Source organism: Hippichthys cyanospilos, chromosome 5, assembly GCF_059441005.1.
Source record: "Hippichthys cyanospilos isolate Australia breed blue-spotted pipefish chromosome 5, RoL_Hcya_1.0, whole genome shotgun sequence".
Classification (NCBI taxonomy): domain Eukaryota; kingdom Metazoa; phylum Chordata; class Actinopteri; order Syngnathiformes; family Syngnathidae; genus Hippichthys; species Hippichthys cyanospilos.
In genome coordinates this window covers 9,529,523-9,551,076 of record NC_142373.1, presented here as the reverse complement: position 1 = coordinate 9,551,076, position 21,554 = coordinate 9,529,523, and the positions used below count along the sequence as shown (strand labels likewise).

The 21,554-nt window shown below is 43.0% G+C and overlaps 3 protein-coding genes across 3 annotated transcripts; 1 reads left to right on the top strand and 2 right to left on the bottom strand.

The window, feature by feature from the left end:
* Nucleotide 1: 1 nt before the first annotated feature.
* LOC148423403 (retinol dehydrogenase 7-like) lies at nucleotides 2–3,506 on the bottom strand. The gene is made up of 5 exons (XM_088415291.1): nucleotides 3,358–3,506; nucleotides 2,031–2,347; nucleotides 1,674–1,932; nucleotides 1,434–1,597; nucleotides 2–910 (listed from the first exon to the last, which is right to left on the bottom strand). Exons 2-5 carry the CDS (start codon nucleotides 2,341–2,343, stop codon nucleotides 687–689), a joined length of 960 nt encoding a protein of 319 aa, XP_088271417.1. The 5' UTR covers nucleotides 2,344–2,347; nucleotides 3,358–3,506; the 3' UTR covers nucleotides 2–686.
* Nucleotides 3,507–3,799: 293 nt separating this feature from the next.
* Nucleotides 3,800–7,563, bottom strand: LOC148423402 (retinol dehydrogenase 7-like). The gene is made up of 5 exons (XM_088415290.1): nucleotides 7,450–7,563; nucleotides 6,792–7,117; nucleotides 4,929–5,187; nucleotides 4,698–4,861; nucleotides 3,800–4,431 (listed from the first exon to the last, which is right to left on the bottom strand). Exons 1-5 carry the CDS (start codon nucleotides 7,473–7,475, stop codon nucleotides 4,208–4,210), a joined length of 999 nt encoding a protein of 332 aa, XP_088271416.1. The 5' UTR covers nucleotides 7,476–7,563; the 3' UTR covers nucleotides 3,800–4,207.
* Nucleotides 7,564–11,272: 3,709 nt separating this feature from the next.
* abcb11a (ATP binding cassette subfamily B member 11a) lies at nucleotides 11,273–21,442 on the top strand. The gene is made up of 22 exons (XM_088414436.1): nucleotides 11,273–11,406; nucleotides 11,487–11,658; nucleotides 12,692–12,816; nucleotides 12,878–13,052; nucleotides 13,134–13,247; nucleotides 13,318–13,428; nucleotides 13,491–13,616; nucleotides 14,199–14,402; nucleotides 14,886–15,056; nucleotides 15,120–15,309; nucleotides 16,149–16,233; nucleotides 16,308–16,416; nucleotides 16,489–16,653; nucleotides 16,731–16,835; nucleotides 16,919–17,080; nucleotides 17,360–17,563; nucleotides 17,654–17,895; nucleotides 18,017–18,173; nucleotides 19,329–19,526; nucleotides 19,603–19,809; nucleotides 20,160–20,306; nucleotides 20,400–21,442. The coding sequence occupies exons 1-22, from the start codon at nucleotides 11,342–11,344 to the stop codon at nucleotides 20,598–20,600; spliced, it is 3,435 nt and encodes a 1,144-aa protein (XP_088270562.1). The 5' UTR covers nucleotides 11,273–11,341; the 3' UTR covers nucleotides 20,601–21,442.
* The last annotated feature ends 112 nt before the right edge of the window (nucleotides 21,443–21,554 follow it).

The window sequence follows — 21,554 nt, the reverse complement described above, 5'->3', positions numbered from 1 at the left end:
GTTCGCATTGAACAATAACTCTTTTGTTTTTTATTTTTTCCGTGTAAATACTTGGACATGCTACATAAAGTAGATATACAGTACATATAGAAAAAGTCTATACACCCCTGTTCCGATGTCAGGTTTTTGTGACATACTGTAGAAAAATGGACCAAGATAAACTCTTTAAAGGCTATGAAACTGCTCACCATGACTACTGTGACATGGTGGTGGGAACGTCATGCTTCAGGCCCGTTTTTCTTCAATGGGACCTGGGGCATTTGTAAATACATAAATGCTTGGAAAAAAAGCATGAAATGCTATGGATATTGAGTAATTCAGCTGAAATGCTAAAGTAGGGCTTTAGCACCAAGTTCACAGGTGTTCCCGAGCCCGCTTTTGCCTTTGTGAGCCCCGAGCCAAAGTCCGATACACACCGAGTTGAATATTAAGCCCTAGAAAAGCAGCGCGGCATCCAGATTCCGAATGAGGGGTCAGCTGCCTGCGCCGAGGTCTTACATAAGCGTCGGAATTCAATTTGCATTGATTTTAGGATGCTGCAACAAACAAGCTAGCAGAAAAGATGACATCATCCGCTCACATGCGGGTCAGTCAAACTCCTTTCCGTTGCTTTCCTGAGCTTGACATGTCATATAGGAATGAGAAGGTCTTGAAAAAACAAAACGCGGAATGACTCGTATTGTATTTTACAAGACAGAAGCTTTCATCTTGGGGCTGGATTTAAGGAATAGGCTGTCGGTGAAGAAGGTGGGCATGTAGGACAGAGGCAGCCACATGAACTTGGCGTCCCATCCGGGCGAGTAACGGCTGCGGGGGTGCACGGCGGCCACGGCGTGCTCCATGCAGCCCACCACCTTCATCAGGTCGCTGTCAGTCAGCATTGTGAAACTTTGCGACATCGTTTGAAACGCTACGGCAAAAGAGCATACGCAGTAGAATCAAAAGTTGTGTTTTGTAAAAAAATTCTACTACAATCATGGTTCACTTGTTTTCTGAGCGCTCATGTGACATTTACAAGTAGGGCCTTTTGGCACTGCGATGGCAATATTTGGTTGACAAACACGATTTAATCGTCGTCCTGGGACAGATAAAAACGGCTACTTATTGATTGTAATGGTGCAATACTAAGTCTGAATTTTTTTTTAAGTTAATAGAATGCATTCCTAAAAGCTTTGTTCTAATACGTTTGATTCTATGTCATGATTAAATAGATATTTTATTGAATTTGGTGTTGATTTCACATACCACTTGCGGACTGTGAGAATCACTGCCTTACATAATATATAAGAACTCATTCACTGCCACTGACGACTCGAGACGTCGGAGAATGTTAAAAGTACCTTATTTCTTTTAACCTGGAAAAGTGTGTTTTCCAGGTCAAACCTGACCTGTAACAACTAAAATTGATTTTCCATCCAGACTTATAAACTCACCACGCTCCAAAAAGTCTGCCCCGTAGTCATCTTTCACATCCTGAGGCAATCGCGCCCAAAGCTTCTTCAGGTTGTTCTCCAAGAGGTCCGTGTCGGTGACATTTGTTTTGAAGAAGCCGGGCTCGATGCACAAAACCTTGACGCCGAACGGCGCCATGTTCAAACTGAAATAGAAAGTAAGCCAAAATGAAGGCGGAACCCTGTGGGTGGGACAAGACCCTCGTCGCCGTCGACCCTCACCGCAAGCTGTCATTGAAGGCCTCCACGCCATATTTGGACACGCAATACGGGCCGCCGACCGGGCTGATCCGTCCGAAGACGCTGGCCACGTTCACCACCCTGCCCCGAGCCTTTTTGATGAGCGGAAGGACGCTCAGGGTCACGTCGATCACGCCAATCAGATTGACGGCAAGCATGCTCTTGTAGTCTTCGATAGTCAGCCAGTCTGAGGGGCCCGTGGGCACGGACACGCCGGCGTTGTTGACCACTGCCCACAGTCCTGGAAAAATGAACATTGTTATATTTGTAAAGACATTTTTTTTTTTTTAATTCATCGCCCTGTACAATCGCAGCTAATCAAGGGGCCCGACACCTTACCTTTCTGCCCCACAAGATTTTCGATAAGAGACGAGGCCTTTCTAACGCTGGCCGAGTCGGCGACGTCCAAATGAAGAGTGGTCAGCCTGTCGGAGGACACCTTCTTCAGCTCATCTTCACCCTTGTCGGTGTAACAGCCAGCAATGACGCGGAAACCCAGTTTATCCAGATGCTTGGCCAAGAGATGCCCAAAGCCGCTATCGCAGCCGGTGATGTAAACATGTTTGTCTCCTTTGTTTGCCACGCGTTTGGACTCCTTGAACCACCTGTAGACAAACCACAGTGCCAGCAGTCCCACGATGTACAGGAACATCTCGCTAGAGGAGCAAAGGAGAATGCAAATAAGACTTGCGCTTGTCCCAATATTTTTGTTACCAGAGCAACCACGTGACCATTTTATGCTCGGTTAATATTTGCCTAAAGGATGAAAGGGCAATTCCTTTTACGATGCATAGCTACCGCTCGATCACCAGAAATACAGGTTCTAAATCAAACTTCACAGATATCGCAAGCATCAAACTCGAAGCTATTTACTGTGACGGAAGGAACTTTGTCATATTGTTTATTTCTGTTGACAACAAACCTTAAAATATAGTCTTAAATGTGGGGCGAATTACAATATATAATTTCATGGGTTGTGTATTAAGGTTTTAGTGTATTCTTTCATTTTATACATTTTTAACAGGAATGTTTACTGCAGTATCGATTTCTTGCAGTATTGGTGCTGTGAAGTTATATAATTAAGTGTAATTAAAGTACTTTTTTTTTCTCCCCTTGACTGAACTTTTAATTTTTGTCTAGCCACTTTTTGAACAACCATTTCACGTATTCCTTTTTAATGAAAATCTTACACACTGCCCCTTTAACAAAATATTAGTTAAGGGTCAGGGGTTGTAGCTGCACAGCATTAATCCTGAAATAAACGTTTTAGTGTTTTTGGCAAATGGACGTCATGGATAATTTTGAATACATCTATTGTCTATTTTAACAAATTGTTTCCATTTTCTCTGAAATACGTCATTTTATCAAGCGTTCCAGTACGGCATTCGAACAGCAAACAGCACCCTCGTATGGCAAATATTTGTATTACAAATTTTCAACTACAATACAGTACATTGGAACTTTTTTCCATTCTGCGTAACTTGCGCTTCATTAGTGTCTACAAGTGCACAATTTTGCCTTGCGGATAGTTTTCATACTCGTAGAACCCCAAAGTCGTCTGACTATTTAAAAATAAACGTCACCGATAAAGACCAAGTCATTTTCATGATCGAATAGATGTTTGGAGAAAAGCACTGCAAAAACGATTTTGTAAGTGCTTCAGTACCTCTCCGAGGCTCCTTTCTTGTTCCCACTCTGTACTTCCAGTGGCGATTGTTTACTAGTTTAATCGCATCCACAGCTGCGTGAGTCGTTTTTTATGTTCCGGGCAGCAACGCGGATTACCGATCTAACAGATCCGTAACCGATGGTATCTAATGCATGACAGCACTTTTGCATAATCTTATACAGTACTGCACTCTATATTTGTGTTGTGTGTCGTTCTTTAATACTGCAACACTTAACTCATATAAATCTTGTACTCGTAAATATATTTCCATCGTAAATAACAACCTTGACAGGGCAAGTAACTAGAAGGCACGGGACATTTTTTGCGACATTAGAAAAGCAAACATTTAAATTAAAAGAAATAACAGCTTCAAAAACGAAGTGTCCCTTGTGTTGTTGTCCACAACTACAAGGGACTTAGGCCATTTTTTGACACTGGAAAAGGATATACATTTTAATTCAAAGAAAGGGTTTCAAAAACTAATTGTCCCTTGCTCTGTCCACAACTACAAGGGACTTGGGACATGTTTTGGACATTGGAAAAGTGTACATTTTATTACAAAGAAATGAGAACTACGAATGGTCCCCAGCTTTAAAATATAAGTAAAAACAATCCACAGCAAATGGAATTGCAAGCTTTGTTGTGCCAACTGACATTGTTGACACAAATGTTGATAATACATGAACTTGTTCCAAGTAAAATTAGTGTTTTAGCACAAAAAATACACGTTGTGTTTTTCACATGGAATGAACTACACGTTGTGCACCGACACATGTGAGACAAGATTACTGTGTATGATATCATTCACAGTTATGAGGAAGTGGCAAAACCACCCTCCAATTGATTCTTACAGAACAGACACATTCATTTTAGGGTTAAATTTGTTGATCAAAGTGTCAGTGACCAAGGAGGGCATGTAGGACAGGGGAAGCCAGATGAACTTGGCGTCCCATCCTGGCGAGTAACGGGTGCGAGGGTGGACTGCGGCCACGGCATGCTCCATGCAATGGATCACCTTCATCAGATCACTGTCAGTCAGGAATTGGCACGCGGCCACGATGGTTTGGAGAGCTGCAGGCGAGAGGAAACGGAAAGTAACAGTGTGATTTAGTTTTCACGTCAGTCACATTATTGTTTGTGGAATAACTTGAAAAGTAAGTCTCTCCAGTAAACTGATTGGAAGAAAAAAAAGTGCACCCTGCTGATATGTGATTCTGACGTGATTAGACAGGTATGGAACTTGAGTTCATTCAAGCGGCGTCTTACTTTTCCTGACGAATGACTGTGACAATTACGTTTATGAATAAATAAAATTCTCTGACAAGACAAACACTCACCACGCTCCACGTAGTCTGCACCGTAGTCATCTTTCACATCCTGAGGCAATCTGTCATAGAGTCGTTTCCCGTTTTTTTCGATGATCTTTGCATCCGTCACATTCGTTTTGAAGAAGCCAGGCTCGACGCACAAAACCTTGACTCCAAACGCCGCCAAGTTCAAACTGAAGTAGAGATAAAGCGAGAGGTGATGAGATACGATAAATTGAGATGGGACACGTTCGCTCTCACCGCAGGCTATCGTTGAAGGCCTCCACGCCGTATTTGGTCACGCAGTACGGGCCGCCAAACGGGGCGATTCGTCCGAAGACGCTGGCTACGTTTACCACCCTACCTCTGGCTTTCTTGATGAGAGGGAGGACGCTCAGGGTCACGTCGATCAGCCCCACCAGATTGACGTCTAGCATGCATTTGTAGTCCTCGACAGTTAGCCAGTCTGTGGGGGCCGCTGGCACAGAGATGCCAGCATTGTTCACAACGGCCCACAGTCCTGAAACACATGGGGAAAAAAAAGCTCTTTAATACACATGCTGTTGGAAATTTGCTGGCTTACTAAAGAAAGATAAGATAAATACAGATAGTGTAGAGTATATAGCAAGAGGTGGGCACTTGGTCAGACTGTCCGTCCGGCGCCGATGGATGCCCGTTTTGCAGACGAATGACAGGAATGCTTAAAGAAACGGCGGATTAAAAATGTCAAAATTGCAATTTTCATCCGCCGTCGTCATCGTCGGGATAGACATTACGTCATATGTCTGTCAGCCCACCAAACCTGTTTTTGTTCACTGAAATATAATTCAACTGACTAAGATGTTTACCTACCGAATTGCGGCATCTTTGTAGTACAACCTGCAACTAGGCCCCAGTTAATGTGACAATAGTCAGTGTACAGCACCGCTCCCATTCAATTCACTATTTGTCATTCACAAATAACACAGCTGACTTTACCGGAGCTTTATTTGCAGTTGCTAACTTTCTTAGGCATAATTTCAGTTTTCTTGCGGATAAGGGCACTCTGCGAAAGCAGAACAAATGTACATTCTTTCTCTGATTGGCTCTTGGCCAGGAAATGCAAGATAGAGGTTTTTTAATTCCCTAATTAAAGACATTTAAATCGACCTCAGCAGTACTTGTTTTACTTGTAGTATATGTGACAGATGAAATTTAGACAAGTGTTAATGAAACCGTCTTCTATAGTTGTAGAGCCGGCAGTTTTAAGGGAGAACTGACATCCACCAATTGAGTGTCACGCAAACCATGATCCAGAGCCATCCAGTGGACATGATTGCTAATTGCACTCTCGTCTCCTGCATTCCTCAGACGTGAGGTAATAAACATGATGGCGTATTATAGCCTAGGGTTAAACCCATTAGCTGGCTTTGTTTTCATGTTACACTTACATTCCTTCGTTGTGACATAAGGTTGAGCAAAAATACACCGACGGACTGACGGACCGACGATTACAATTTCGTCTGGCTTAAGCAAATGCCGGACCGCGTTGCTCACCTCTGGTCTTTAGTCATAGCTTAGCCTTTCGTCCGCTAGTTTAATATTAATGCTAATGCATCACGTCAACCGAATGATTGACATTTAAACACAAACAGTTATACATTCATTTAAATCATACCATATATTCTTTATCCTCCGCAGGGAGCTGAGATGACAGGAGCTGTCTTACTTATACTGCTCCCCGAAGTCCCGGCCAGGTGGCAGCACAGGGTGCTTTATTTATTGTAAAGTGCAGTATAAACCTCTTTTTAAGCTTCATGACGTTATGACAGTATGTTTGTATAAAGTACAAAAACGAGTATACTACTAATACAGCTCTTGTGTCTTCATCCGTCCTTGCACAGGCATGGCCGCAACAGCACGAGCCTGGGTGTTGGTGTGGCATCTTAACAATGTGTACGCCAAACTGTAGACACGCCCCAAACCAAGAATGTTATCACTAAGTGGGTTTCCTTCATAGTTTGAGGCGTGCCTTCAACTTGGAAGGATAAGTGCTTTCTTTTCCTAAACTTCTTGTAAAATGACCGCAAAAGTCCAGTTGCGAGTGAGCCAATGCCCTGTCAATGAAAAAAACGGGCATCTTACCTTTCTGCCCTACAAGAGAGTCAATGAGAGCAGTGGCCTGTCTAACACTGGCAGAGTCGGTGACGTCCAAATGAAAAGCGGTCAATCTGTCAGAGGTGGCCTTCTTCAGCTCATCTTCACCCCTCTCGGTGTAGCAACCGGCAATCACCCGGAAGCCCAGCTTATCCAGGTGCTTGGCCAGTAGATGCCCGAAGCCAGTATCGCAGCCGGTGATGTAAACGTATTTCTCTCCCTTCTTTGCCACACGTTTGGACTCCTTGAACCATCTGTAGACAAACCACAGGACCAGCAGGAACACCATGTACAGGAACATCTCTCTCTGTGCTCTGAGAAAGGAATAGGTCTTGTAAATGATCTAATCCTCTTTAACAGGTTGATGATATGATTGTTTATTCACGTACTACAAATAATTATTAATATAAACGAGCATGTAAACAATGTTGGCTGCCTAACAATTGAAATTTCAAATCTGCCGTAGCTTTTCCGTTTTAGGAGTTACAACAACTAATACATAGTTTGCCAAGCCCTCCGTACTCGTGCAAACATAAACTATATGACTATAATTGCACAGCATCAACACAATGAACATTCAACTGTCTTCTCGCAGTATTTGCATGTAAATACACCCAGGTGGCTTTTTTTTTTTCTTTTTACTCACGTGCAAATCTCCCGTCTGCTACTCATAAAATGTATTGGTTCCACTGAGACAATAACAAGTTTTGGGCGTGAGAGCAAACAGAAAGTTAGTTGTAATTGTTTCCTCCCACAATTGTTGATTTAAGGATTGAATTCCGGGTAGGAGACAAAAATAAGTGGAAACGCCGCCCCCTGCTGGAAGCTTTCTGACACTAACTATTTTAACGGCATGCCATCTTTTTGAATGGATTGTGTGTAAAGTCATACGTTATTGATTTGTGTATATTGTGAAATATACATTATTGCACTTCGGAGTTGAAGGACTGGGGATAAAAAAAAAACAACTAAACTCTAACCCTTGCAAAGGGTAATCGCATTCTTTCATTTTTGCAATTGTCCGCAGCGTAATTGAATAGAATATGTCAATGAATAAAATGCTGATCAACTAGAAGGTCCGTACCGTATGCATGGTGAGTAACTTCCAGCCTTGTGAAGCACATCCGGAGCGTTTGTATTTATTGCAGTCTTGTCTTTGGCTGGACGTCGCACCTTCTTCTGATATGATCAACCACCTGTGTTGGGAATACAGTATCGGACCATCTCTAAAGAGAGAGCAAATTCCAAATCCAAACACATGTCCAAGCGGGCATTAACCTTTTGTTTTTGTTTTGTTGTCATTAATAGCCATTTCTTTCTCTCTTTTTTTAATTAAAAAGGTAAACAGTAAAACTAATAATGTCACAGATAGGTGTATAAAGCACATGAAAAGTAAAATCATTAAACGAAAAGATGTTCATTTATTAAAGCATAATAAATAAAAGTAAAATTAGATTACTGAGTAAAATAAGTGATTAGATTCATGTAACCTGTTGTGATCTGTTTGAGAAACCCCAGAAGTGAGGAATGAACAAAAAATGATTACATCAAGGGATTGACAATGGTGAATAATGCGAAATTAAATCTAATAGTTTCACGAAACCAGGTGGCGTGCAAATGTATGGGCCAAAAACTGAAATCGTTTCAATGATTAAATGTCCTCTCACATAGTTGACGATCCGCATTCCAGTCAGTGCACTTCCAGTTCGAAAGCATTTGACCACAACTAATGGCCTCACGGTCATTAAACCCATTTTACAATCACCTCTGATAACATCTTATGCACATTCATAAATACAATATCAATTTCTTCAAATGATATGAAATCTCTTCTGAAATTCCCTTTATTTTTTTTTAATACCGAAACACCGGCGCTTCCCAGATTTAAATCCATATCCTGACTCTTTATGATATTGATTTTGCCTGTAGAATTCACACTGTTCCCGGCTATAATGCTGACACAAAGCTTATCAGTATAATGGGGCTATAGATAATAGTAGTAGGGGAGGGGCATAGGTTGCCTTATTAACTCGTGCGGTGTTATTGCTGAAGAAAGCACACACCGAGAGCTGTCCACTTCAGGTACAGTATCTTTTTGTTTCCTCAGACAAAGCAACATTCCTCATTAACATGATCTTTTCTTTGATGCAGACAATTCATGTTTAAAATGATAAAATTGATTGATTTGAATGAATGTGCCGATGCAGTTGTATAGGGAGTCTGTCTCAGTCAAAGGTTCTGGGTTCAAATCTCTGCTCGGACCTCACATCTACTCACCATGCTGGAAACTTCTCAGCGGAATTCCCAAAAAATTGATATTAGGTTGAGTGAAGGCGCTAAATGGATCATCCAACGGGAGTGTAAACTGTACTCGTCTCTATGGCATTTTTTGTTTCAAGGCAGTTGGGATGGCTTCCAGTTCACCCTGACCTTGACTAACGCAGATGTTAGTAATGGATGAAGAGATAGAAAAAGAACACTGAGAACACGGGCTCACAATCATCTACTTTATAAAGAAAAAAAAGTCAATATTGTCAATTATTAACCGGAAGAATCTGTCGAGATCACTATTCCTATTGTAAAATCATTTTTGTTCAAATTTTACCAATTGTAAATTTGAACACTCATGATACTAATCATTAATATCTTTTTTTTTTTTTTTCCAGGACAACCATGAAGAAAACCGTCAAGTTCACACCACCAAGTGTGGGAGATGTAGGTAAGTAACCTCATATTATCAGGAAGGAAAAAAAAAAAGTGCAAATGAGTCAGTGTCGCCTCATTTAATGATAACTAGACCTAAAATTATATTCAAAACACACTGTTGGTCATCAAGAACACATTTATTTGCAAGTTTTTGACATTTATAATCATTTCATTTATTCCTTTTGAATGAAAAACGATCTAAATTTTACACATTGTCCTTTTAAGAAATCCTCTGACGTTTTCAGTGACATTATAACCAGCATTTAAGGATCTTGACTCTATGAATGCCATCGACTGGAATTCCCGTCAAAGGGAATGAAAACGTGCAGCGCCCGTCAGCTACATTTTTTTAATAGAAATGACTACAGATTACAGAAAAACAGCGTAAACTACAAAATTATTTTCTAATGAAAAATGGGATCCCCATCTGTTATTCGGTAGCTGCTTTGCGTCAAGCTTGATGTTGTCAAAGTTAATGTCAACGCTCTCGTTGCGAAATATCAAAAATATATGGTTACAAAAAACTTTCAGAAAATGTAATTGGATACCCATGTGCCCAATGCAAAATGCCCAGCCTGTCATTGGTATCTAAAAACTTCCATTTTCACCTTCTGAAATCCTTTCTTTTGCAGCGAAACCAAAAAATGGGTAAGTCATGCGGCTGCTTTTAACCTACGTATAAAAATACATACCTTAGGCAACGGTTTTATTGAAATAGAATGTTTACAGGGATGAAAAGAAACCGAAGAAAGAACAAAATACGCTCAGTGTTGGATACTTTCAACTGGTAAAAAAAACACACCTTAAATATAAAGATACACATACGTGATTTTGGTATATTCTATGAGACTTTATTTTTTTTGCATCTAACAGAGCTTGGAGTTGAACAAATTCCATTTGAACCCATGTGCAGTATTTTGTCCATCCTTTGCTCTTTACATCAAATGCATTTCACAGTATAGGGAAAGCATTGAAAAAAGACACCAGGGAGCTGAAATTTCACCCAGATGGTGACACCATATCAAAGTTCATCATGGCACGACCGTTCAGTTGTCACACGACCAGGAATGTGTCATCATTGGCTAAATTACTGCAAGAATGATGTGGAAGAAAATGATCCAAAAATGGTCCAAACGCCTGCACAAGGGTTAAATTCTTCGTCTGTGATCAATTTCATTGAATGATTTTTATTTCCCAGTTCCGATTCGCCACCTGGAAGGAGGTCGCGATGATGGCGGTGGGAGGCGCGTGCGCGCTAATCCATGGCGCCGCCGCCCCTCTCATGCTCCTGGTGTACGGCATGATGACCAACACATTTGTGGTTTATGAGATGGAGGTTCAAGAACTGCGAGACCCAAATAAAACGTGCCGGCACGACATCATCCACTGGATTAACGGCTCTGTTTACGAGCCCGCCCAAAACCTTACCCTTGTCTGCGGGTGGGTCTCGTTCGATTCAAGCGATATGACTTACAATTAAAAAAAAAAAAATTACGTCGTTACCTGAGCTCATTTGTAAATATTAGCCAGTTGGTTTTGATTTTGTGATTGCATTCCCTTAACAGCGTAGACATCGAAGCCCAGATGACCATGTTTGCATATTACTATATCGGAATCGGACTGGGAGTTCTGTTTCTTAGTTATTTTCAAGTAAGTTGTCTGTACAGCATCGCCTCCTTCACTGTGTACACATTTCGAGCAAGATATAGCGTTGTTTAATACTTTGGTCATTTTTGCGCTCAAATTTGCTCTTGCGTCTCCAGATTGTCCTTTGGGTGACGGCGGCAGCGAGACAGACTCAGAGAATCCGGAAGACGTATTTCCGTAAAGTCATGCAAATGGAGATGGGATGGTTTGACCGCAACTCCGTCGGCGAACTGAACACCAGATTATCCGAGTGAGGCCTCCGTCGGCGAATCGGGGCTCGCCGCCGGCGTCGGGAGATTCGACCTTCAATTTTTTTCGACTCCTTCCCAGCGATATCACCAAGCTCAATAACGCCATCGCCGACCAGGCGTCTTTCTTCATCGAGAGGATCTCCACCTTCGTTTTTGGCTTCATGGTGGGCTTCATCGGCGGCTGGAAGCTGACCTTGGTCGTCATCGCGGTCAGCCCCCTCATCGGCGTCGCCGCTGGACTGATGGCAATGGTACGCTTTTGGCTACCCCTACGGCCACCGAAATATTGACATCTGATTTTCCTGCCATTTATTCGTATTAGCTGCACATTTAAATGTATGTAATTACATTAATTTCATTATTTCGTTTTGTGAAACGTTGACTGTTCATGTGTCGCACTGGCTACACACGCTACTGAAAAAAATTCTGGCTCCACCCCTGGCAAATAGCGTTAGCAAAATAGTATTGGACTGATACAAGCTCTAAGGTGTGGTGTCAATCTGTGGCCCGAGGGCCATTTGTGACCCGCCATCCATATATTAGTGGCCCGTGGTAATCACTGAAAATATATTAGGACAAGGTTGCAATGCTATTTAAAAAGTAATAAAAAGTCATTTTAAAAGTTTGATAGTAGTTAGAATTATGTAAAAATAATAATTTGCCTTGGTGTATCTTTTTTTTTTTAAACTACCGTGCAAAGGTCTTGGCCATTGCCAGCTCATTTCGACAGTGAAACAATAAATACAGAACAGGATCGTTCAAAAAATGCTAAGACTATTTTTATAAACTGGCAAAAAAAACAAAAAAAGCTTGTTGAGACCCAGTCTTTATATTTGTGTCCAGCGGTGTGTCCATTTTGTCTCATTAGAACAACCTAACAATGTGAGACGTCATTGGAAAGGTAATGGTATCCTCTACTGAGCACACTGGGACTTAGCAGTGTAGCTCAAATGAGTCAAAATATACTGACCAAAAACCATGGTCCATGACAGTGGACACGCATAAGTAGACCGTATCCCAGAAATGTGCAAAGAAAAAGTTTGAACAGCCCTAATTGAAAATGGGCTCAAGTTTGACAAATCCTATCATGCCTCCTGAATTGATCTACTTCCTCTACTGCTTGTTTAAGGCAAATATGAGTATTGACGACATGGCTGTTTTTCCTGTTTGGCAGACCTAATTCCGGTTGCTCATGGTTAGAAGATAAGTTAGCCTTTAGTAAATGAAACCCCATGTCTTTGAAAGTAGTTTTCCAATTTGATGTGATTTTCTTCATTCTCGCAGGCCGTGGCAAGGCTAACAGGCCGAGAACTCAAGGCGTACGCAAAGGCGGGAGCTGTGGCCGACGAGGTGCTGTCGTCCATCCGAACGGTGGCGGCGTTCGGCGGGGAGGACAAAGAGGCGGAAAGGTAGTCCTTCAAAAGCCTTTTCTTAAGAGTGCACACGGATTGACATTCGGAAATGATCCAGGTATGATCGAAACCTCGTGGAGGCTCAGAACTGGGGCGTTAAAAAGGGCGCCATCATGGGAATCTTCCAAGGATATCTGTGGTGCATCATTTTCCTGACTTTCGCACTGGCCTTTTGGTACGGATCCCAACTGGTCATCGACACGAAGGAACTTTCTCCCGGGACTCTCATCCAGGTGCCCTAAAATGAAGTCTGCCTTTAGCGTCTCGGTAACTGTGCGCCCGTGACGTCATGTGACTAGCATTCATGTTTGCAGGTGTTTTTTGGAGTCCTGATAGCAGCAATAAACTTGGGTCAGGCCTCACCTTGTCTGGAAGCTTTTGCTTCAGGCCGCGCAGCTGCAAAGACCATCTTTGAGACTATCGACAGGGTAAAACCAGCTTCCATCCATTCGCGCTGTCAGCGTTCGCGTGTCAAGTTCCATCCGTTTGTTTTCGCAGGAATCGGAAATCAATTGCTTGTGCGACGATGGTTGTAAATTAGACAGGGTGAAAGGTGACATTGGGTTCCACAACGTCACATTCCACTACCCATCCAGGCCTGAAGTCATGGTAACACACTTTTAATCAAGCGCTCCCCAATCACTGGTGTTATAGCTGTTTTTTTTTTTTAGATCTTAAATGACCTAAGCGTGCAAGTGAAAGCAGATGAAACCACCGCTTTTGTCGGACCGAGCGGATCGGGGAAGAGCACCGCGGTCCAGCTCATTCAAAGGTTTTATGACCCAAAGGAAGGAAGGGTGAGGAAATATCATCACATACGTCAGGGTTGATGAGCCATGAATTTTATTTTTAGGTGATCCCAGGTTCATTTGTTAGACATCTGTAAGAAAGTGTACACAAAAACGGAGAAAAGGCAATCTTTTTCCAGCTCATGCATGAGGGGAGAGAAGAGGAACTGGCCAAATTCAATTCTACTGCCGACCTCTCCAACCCCTCTCTCTTTATTTGATACAGAGGTCCCGTTTCCGATTCCGTCCCTCAAAGGGGCAAAAATGCATCGGGAAAAGACTAGTGTACTTGTCCTTCTATTTGTGAGCATGCGGGTGAAAACGAATACATGTATGATCAAATATTGTGCGTAGCTAGACGTTCTGCAAAATATTTTGTCTGTAAGATATTTAAGAGCGCCCCAGCAGGCAGGCTTGAGCGGCCTTCCTCCTACTTGAGACAAAACAATAACAAAACCCTTTTTCTTTACAAGCGGTGCACTCATTCTCACAGCAAAGCATTTCTTCGTCGCAAGCATTTATATCTTGTAGCAAATGTATCATCGCTATATTTACAATTATATACGTTTATATTAACCATTATTCCATCAGGTGACTTTGGACGGCCACGACATCCGAAGTTTAAACATCAAGTGGCTCCGCTCGCTCATTGGCGTCGTGGAACAGGAGCCGGTGCTCTTTGCCACAACCATTGCGGATAACATCCGCTTTGGGAAAGCTGGAGTGACCACGGAGGAAATCATCCAGGCGGCCAAAGAGGCTAACGCCTACAATTTTATCATGGATCTCCCACAGGTACGTATGTTTCGACATGCCTCATCTACTACGTCGGTGGTTCTCAAACGGGGGTACGCGTAACGCTGAAGATACGTCCGCTTCAGGTGGTGCGTGAACGCAGGAATCCTTAGAAAGGGCTCAATGAAGGAAAATAAAACTTTGGGGGTATTTAGGATTCGAAATTAACATTGGAACGTGGTTAGAAGCTCCCAAAAAGTTGAATTCCCATCGTTGGGGGCCTTTAACAACAGTGCTTTCGCAGCAGATATCATTTATTGCTTTTTAATGCCGTGAAAGGAACGGTTTATTTTTATTTTCAAATGAAGAGCAAATGACATGGAACATGAAGCAACCAATTGCTAAACTGTTATGTCGTTTCATGCAGATGTGCACTGTCATAGTGACACGCATCGGTTAGGAGGTACTTGCCTCAAAAACATTTTCACAGAAGGTGCATCATTGATATTTGAAAGGTTTATGCCATGACTATTTTTTTTCTAGAAATTTGATACCTTGGTGGGTGAGGGGGGAGGTCATATGAGCGGAGGTCAGAAGCAGAGGATCGCCATCGCTCGAGCTCTGATCAGGAATCCCAAAATCCTGCTTTTGGATATGGCCACGTCAGCCCTGGACAACGAGAGCGAAGCCGTCGTCCAGAAGGCCTTGGACAAGGTAGGCGACGCGGCAAAACACACTTTACCCGCCTCACGGGAACGCGCTGTGTGTCGACGGCAGGTGCGCGCGGGCAGGACCACCATTTCCGTAGCCCACCGGCTTTCCACCATCAGGAAAGCGGATGTCATCGTCGGATTCGAACGGGGGCGGGCTGTGGAAAAGGGGACCCACAGCCAGCTTCTGGCAAAGGAAGGCGTCTACTTCACCCTGGTCACCCTGCAGAACCAGGGTGCGTCAAACGCAGCTTATGGTAGGTCCAGAGAATCCTTACAACCAATCAGGGCTCAGCATGTGAATGTCGCCTGAACAAAAACAAAAAAACCTTTAAAAACACTTTTTTCCCTTTGGTGGCAACTGAAGATGTCGTGTGTTGAAGGCTTGGATAAAGGAATCAATTAAATGATTGTAAATTTCAAAAATTGCAAATGAATGTGTTCTCAATGACCAACAGTATGTTTTCACTCTAACCATACATTACATGGAGGCGGCCATGTTTGTTATCGCTTCGGACAATGGTAAATGCAGCGCCTGCAGCACCTCCTGCTGTCCGAAATGGAAAATGCTCTAAATCTTACACAATATCCCTTTTAAAAGGATATTTTGTCATTTTTCACATGCGCCTGCGGGAGCTTCAGGTGCATCGCGGTAAATGCAGCACCTCCTGCTGTCCATAGCTATAACAGACATGGTGACCTCCGGAGAAGTGCCACCCCCACATGAAATATAATTTAACGATAACGAGATTCACAATTATATTTAAAACATATTGTTGGTCGTTAAGAATACATTTATTTACAAGTTTTCGAAATGTTTAATCGTTTGAGTTAATCCTTTTAAATGGAAAACGGTCTAAATCCGAAATATTCTCACTTTAAAGGGTTACTCAACTTATTTGGCCATTTTCTGCTGAAAATACATAATATTGTTGTCCATAATAAATTTGATGACAAAATTATTTTTCATAAGAAATCAATACCTTGAAAATACATTTTGGCACTTCCTGTCAACTAAAAATGACCTTCACATAACCAGAAAAAAACCCAACAACACTGCGGAAGCTCCAATATAACTGGGATTGTTTTTTGCCAGGTTCCGCTAGCGGAGCCGCCGCCGAGGAAAGGTCTGAAACAAAAGCCAGGTCCTTCAGCCGGAGCAGCTGCCGTTCGAGTAAAAGGTGCAGTAAAAGAAACGGAGAAGAAGACAGCATGATGAGATGGCGCGTCTAACCGCTGGGTATCCTTCGGACAGGAGCTCCGTCCGCCTGCGATCCCACAGCCAATTGTCCGGCGACGTCAGCCCCGACGCCGTGTCCAGCAGCCTCGGGATGATTTCCGCCCGGGAGATCATAGCTGACATTGTACGCTTTTCGTAAGAGAAAACCTTGCCTCCATCCGTCCTATAAAAGGGGAATAACTCATTGCGAACGCAGCACGAGGAGTACGAGGAAGACGAGCGTCCGGAAGCGGCCCCCATCGCGCGGATCCTCAAGTACAACCGACCCGAGTGGCCCTACATGCTGCTGGGCTCTCTGGGGGCCGCCGTCAACGGCTCCGTCAACCCCGTTTACGCCGTGCTCTTCAGCCAAATTCTCGGGGTACGGCCGGCGACCCGCGTGGCCTTCGGCCCGTTGAAACGTTGACCCCCGGCTTCGTTTTCCTTGGGCGCCCGCAGACCTTCGCCCTACCCGATATCGACGAGCAGAGGGGGCAGATCGACGGGATTTGCGTTTTGTTCTGTATCGTGGCCGTGACAAGCGTCTTCTCGCAGTATTTGCAGGTTTGAATATTTGAAGAGTTGTTTGGAAAAGACGGCGTCCATCGAAAGGAGGCTTGGATGTGTGACGGGATTTGATGTGGCAGGGATACGCCTTTGCAAAATCTGGAGAGCTGCTGACGCGCCGCCTAAGGAAATTGGGTTTTCAGGCTATGCTGAGGCAAGAAATGGGCTGGTTCGACGACCTCCGAAACAGCCCCGGAGCGCTGACCACCAGACTGGCCGCCGACGCCTCCATGGTGCAGGGGGTGAGTACCTTTGCAAGCTTGGATTCGGGGTATTTTGCAAAAAGTCGCGGCTATTGTTCGCTCGTTTTGGCTTTTTTTTTTTTTTTGGCATCATTTTCAATTTGTAATATATGATTCGTAACACTGTATTTGATTTGCACACATGTTTCTTCTTTTTGAATGTGTTTTTTGTGTGTTTATCATTTATCTATCCATTGTGTCAAAATACAAAACTCACTTTTTTTTTTTTTGGGCAGCGTCAACAGGATTTTGTAACTTGTTTTATTTTGTATTTCCCAGGCTACGGGATCTCAGATCGGCATGATCGTCAATTCCCTAACCAACATCGGAGCCTCTTTTATCATCGCCTTCTACTTTAGTTGGAAGTTAACCTTGGTCATTATGTGCTTCTTACCTCTCATCGGCCTGTCTGGACTCTTACAAGCCAAAATGTTGACAGGTTTTGCAAACGAAGATAAAAAAGCAATGGAGGATGCTGGACAGGTCAGTGCATATAAAAAAAATCCCCAAAGCATTTCCATATATTAAATCCGGAGCAGATGTTTTTCTTTTTTTTCTTTTTTTTTTTTGCAGGTGTCCAGCGAAGCCCTTGCCAACATCAGAACCGTCGCGGGTTTGACTAAAGAGAGCTCGTTTGTCGAGTCGTTCGATGAAAAACTTGAACGTCCGTATAAGTCTGCCAAGAAGCGAGCCAACATCTACGGGCTCTTTTTCGGGTTGTCCCAATGCGTCATTTTCATGGCCTATGCGGCTTCCTTTCGATACGGGGGCTATCTTGTTAACGCCGAGGGGCTGCCGTACGTAATCGTTTTCAGGTGGGTAAAATCTTCTCTGCGTTTGGAAAGTCCAATTTGCAACCGTATTCTAAATGCATTGTGTTGCGATCACCAACACGTTTTTTTCTTTCCTTTTCTTTTTTTTTTTTTTTTACTCCAGAGTGATATCAGCAGTGGTCATCAGCGGGACTGCACTGGGCAGAGCTTCATCTTTCACTCCTGATTACGCCAAAGCCAAAACGGCTGCCGCTCATTTTTTCAAACTTTTGGATCGAGTGCCTAAAATCAGCATAAGTAGCACGGATGGAGAGAAATGGGTTCGTACATGAAACAACGGAAACACCGAAAAACATACTCTTAAAGGGGGAGTCGACCCATTTTTTATTTTTTTACATTATGTTCTATGCAGCACCTCTAGTCTAAACATAGCATCATGATTAAGGTGTTTTTGGAAGATGAATTAAAAAGCAAAATCCATCCATTGGTCCATCTGAGGGGGCGGCCATTTTGCCACTGGCTGGCGACTAAAGATGACATCAAAGGGCTCAGGTAACAACTGATCACAGCTCAGCTTGTCAATGTCACACGACATGGAGAGCCGTGATTGGTTAACTTGTTACCTCAGCAACTGCGATGTCTTTTTTTTTTGTGGGCAAAATGGACGCTAGCTGAGAAAGATGAAAACAGGTGAATTTTGCTGCTCAATTTATACTCCACGAATACAATATGAATCAGAATGTCTCCTTAAAGGGACACTGCGTAAGATTTGGAGCATTTTTCATTACAAACAGCAGGAGGCGCTGCATTTGCCATCGTCCCAGACATGACAGCCTCCGGAGGACTGTGACCCCCCATGTAATATCATTTCATGATAACCAGACCTACGATTATATTTAAAACATATTGTTGGTCATTAAGAACACATTTACAGTATTTTCAAGTTTATAATCTTTTAATTCATTCTTTTTTAATTAAAATCTTGCATCGTATAGAACAATTGTGGTAAAGAAAATGTTTGAATAGACTTTCCTCTTATTCACTGCATTTTATTTTCAGACACTCCTTGGTTCCAATATTTGGGAAAAAAAACCAATAGGTACCTGGGATTGAATGTTTGGACTGTAAAGACGTGTAAATACGTGTTTGGGATTGAATGAGTTAATGACCTTTTCACTCTGATGATGAAATTAATGTTAGAATTGTCACCCAGATTCAATATTTATTGACTCTAGCTGTGCCTTTTTTACACTGCATTCTGTATTAAGGATAAAAAAAAGTGTTAGCTTGTGCACGATAATGACAATGAACTGTTCACTAATAGCGAAAAAAAAAGTTGTTTTTATTATTTTGTATCACTTTCAATTTTCTACCGCAAGCCCTGACATTTGCTCCGGGGGGTGTGTAGACTTTTATGCTTCCGTCTCCAGGGGTACGTAGACTTTTATGCTTCCGTCTTGGCGCGTCATCCCCAGGAGGACTTCAAGGGCGAAATCCAGTTTGTGGATTGCGAGTTCACCTACCCCACGCGTCCGGACGCGCGCGTGTTGAAAGGCCTGTCCATCTCGGTCAAGCCCGGTCAGACCTTGGCGTTGGTGGGGAGCAGCGGCTGCGGCAAAAGCACCAGCGTTCAACTGCTGGAAAGGTTCTACGACCCCGACGGGGGGAAAGTGGTGCGTGCGCTCGCGGCGACGCCGTTTCGGACCCCCGCATGAGGCGAGGCTTTCTCACGGCCGATTTGGATCGCAGCTGATCGACGGGCGCCCTTCGCAATCGGTCAACGCGCCCTTCCTGAGATCGCGGATCGGCACGGTGTCTCAGGAGCCCGTCTTGTTTGACCGCAGCATAGCGGAGAATATTCGATACGGGGACAACGCTCGCAGCGTCAGCATGGAGGAAATGGTGGAGGCGGCCAAAAAAGCCTACCTTCACGACTTTGTGATGACGCTGCCAAATGTGAGAGCAAACTTTTTGACTTGAGTACAAATGGAGGAGGGGCGAGATGTGGAAAAGAAGCGTTCTTTTTCAAAGGAAAACAGTAAAAGTGGAGCTTGGACTTTTCAAATTTCTCAGTAAATTAACGCCATTTCTTTCAGTCGTGTGATTCAATCGACAAAAAATGTTCGTCATTTATGTTTCACGTGCATCAAATGTAACCTAGTCTGAAATTTAAAACTATCTAAATTCTCCAGCTTTGTGACTTTAACACCACACCATTGATACAACCAACGTTACTGTGACATACATATTAAGATTCAGCAGTTAACCTTGAGGCTTTTGTTCTTCTGTCCATCTTCTAACCCTAGAAATATGAAACCCAGGTTGGCGCACAAGGCTCCCAGCTGTCAAGAGGACAAAAACAACGCATCGCCATTGCCAGGGCCATCGTCAGGAACCCCAAGATCCTGCTGCTGGATGAAGCCACCTCTGCTCTGGACACGGAGAGCGAGAAGGTAGTCACAAAAAACAAATTCACCATATCATCCTCATCTGGCTAGATGACATCACGGCTTGCTTTTTCTTTTTCTTTTTTTTTCTCCTCACAGACTGTCCAGTCAGCTCTGGATGACGCCAGAAAAGGTCGAACCAGCATCGTCATCGCTCACCGGCTCTCCACCGTTCAGAACGCTGACATCATCGCGGTGATGTCACACGGCGTCGTCATTGAACAAGGTACTCATGATGAACTCATGGCCAAGACGGGCGCCTACTACAAACTGGTCACGACTGGAGCTCCCATCAGCTAGAACCAGAACATCGCTGGGAAATCGCTGAAAAAGTATCAAAAGTCTACACACCCCTGAAGTCATGCCCAATCTCAATATTGATCCGCATATAAGGCGCACCTGATTATAAGGCGCACCATTGGCTTTTTAAAAAAAAAAAATTAAGGCTTTTAGGTGCGCCTTATAGTGCGGAAAATACGGTACACTAAATACAGGACTCGAATGAAGAGGTGAGGACTCAGAAGGACATGCAAGATGAATTGTTTTAAAATTGACCTGTACAATTAAAAAAAAAAATCCAAGAGCAGAAGTCAAAATAAAGATAAATAATGTGGTTGCATAAGTGTGCACACCCTCTTGTTAGTATGGTGTGGTGGTTCCAGCATCATGCTTTGGGACTGCTTTTATTCAGCTGGAGCTGGGCCCTTAGTCTGACCAATGAAAGAATCCATATTTCCATCTACCAGTCAATGTTAGCGCACAGCCTTGAGCTTTCCGTTTGAATTAAAAAGAAATGTCAAGTGCCCGACCAGAACAAATGAAATTTATAGAGCCACTGATTTCCAGTTAACACGAATAAAATAAAGTCCATTTTGAACATCGCCCTATGACAGTAATAAGAAGTGTTGAATATTTTTACATTTCTCAGTCAGGTACGCAGTACTTTTTTCCAATTTACAAGTTATAGGTCACATTATTGGTGGAAAAGGTTTGGAAACAATTTATTCATTGCATCACCCAAAAACAGGGGTGTGTATACTTTTTATATCCGGTGCACATTTTCAGTGTAAAGAGTGTGTGAATGACAATGGGCTGTTTTGCAGGGGCGGAGCTACAAGGTGGCCCCAATTTTTGATACATGATTTTTCTGTCCTTTCAATGCGCATTCAATATTCTTATACCCTTGATACTCTGCTCAAAATTATTTTTATTAACTGTAATAAAATTGAATTTATATCATAATCTATTATTCAT

Coding starts and splice junctions, on each gene's coding strand:
- abcb11a (XM_088414436.1), top strand. CDS start 11,342: ATGCAAATGGAGATGGGATGGTTTGACCGCAACTCCGTCGGCGAACTG. Junction 11,407..11,486: donor CTGAACACCAGATTATCCGA/GTGAGGCCTCCG, acceptor ACTCCTTCCCAG/CGATATCACCAAGCTCAATA. Junction 16,654..16,730: donor TCTTCAGCCAAATTCTCGGG/GTACGGCCGGCG, acceptor GGGCGCCCGCAG/ACCTTCGCCCTACCCGATAT.
- LOC148423402 (XM_088415290.1), bottom strand. CDS start 7,475: ATGAGTAGCAGACGGGAGATTTGCAC. Junction 7,118..7,449: donor AGCAGACGGGAGATTTGCAC/GTGAGTAAAAAG, acceptor TTCCTTTCTCAG/AGCACAGAGAGAGATGTTCC. Junction 4,432..4,697: donor TGCAGACTACGTGGAGCGTG/GTGAGTGTTTGT, acceptor TCTCGCCTGCAG/CTCTCCAAACCATCGTGGCC.
- LOC148423403 (XM_088415291.1), bottom strand. CDS start 2,343: ATGTTCCTGTACATCGTGGGACTGCTGGCACTGTGGTTTGTCTACAGG. Junction 1,933..2,030: donor AAATCTTGTGGGGCAGAAAG/GTAAGGTGTCGG, acceptor TCATTTTTCCAG/GACTGTGGGCAGTGGTCAAC. Junction 1,598..1,673: donor GCCTTCAATGACAGCTTGCG/GTGAGGGTCGAC, acceptor TTTCTATTTCAG/TTTGAACATGGCGCCGTTCG.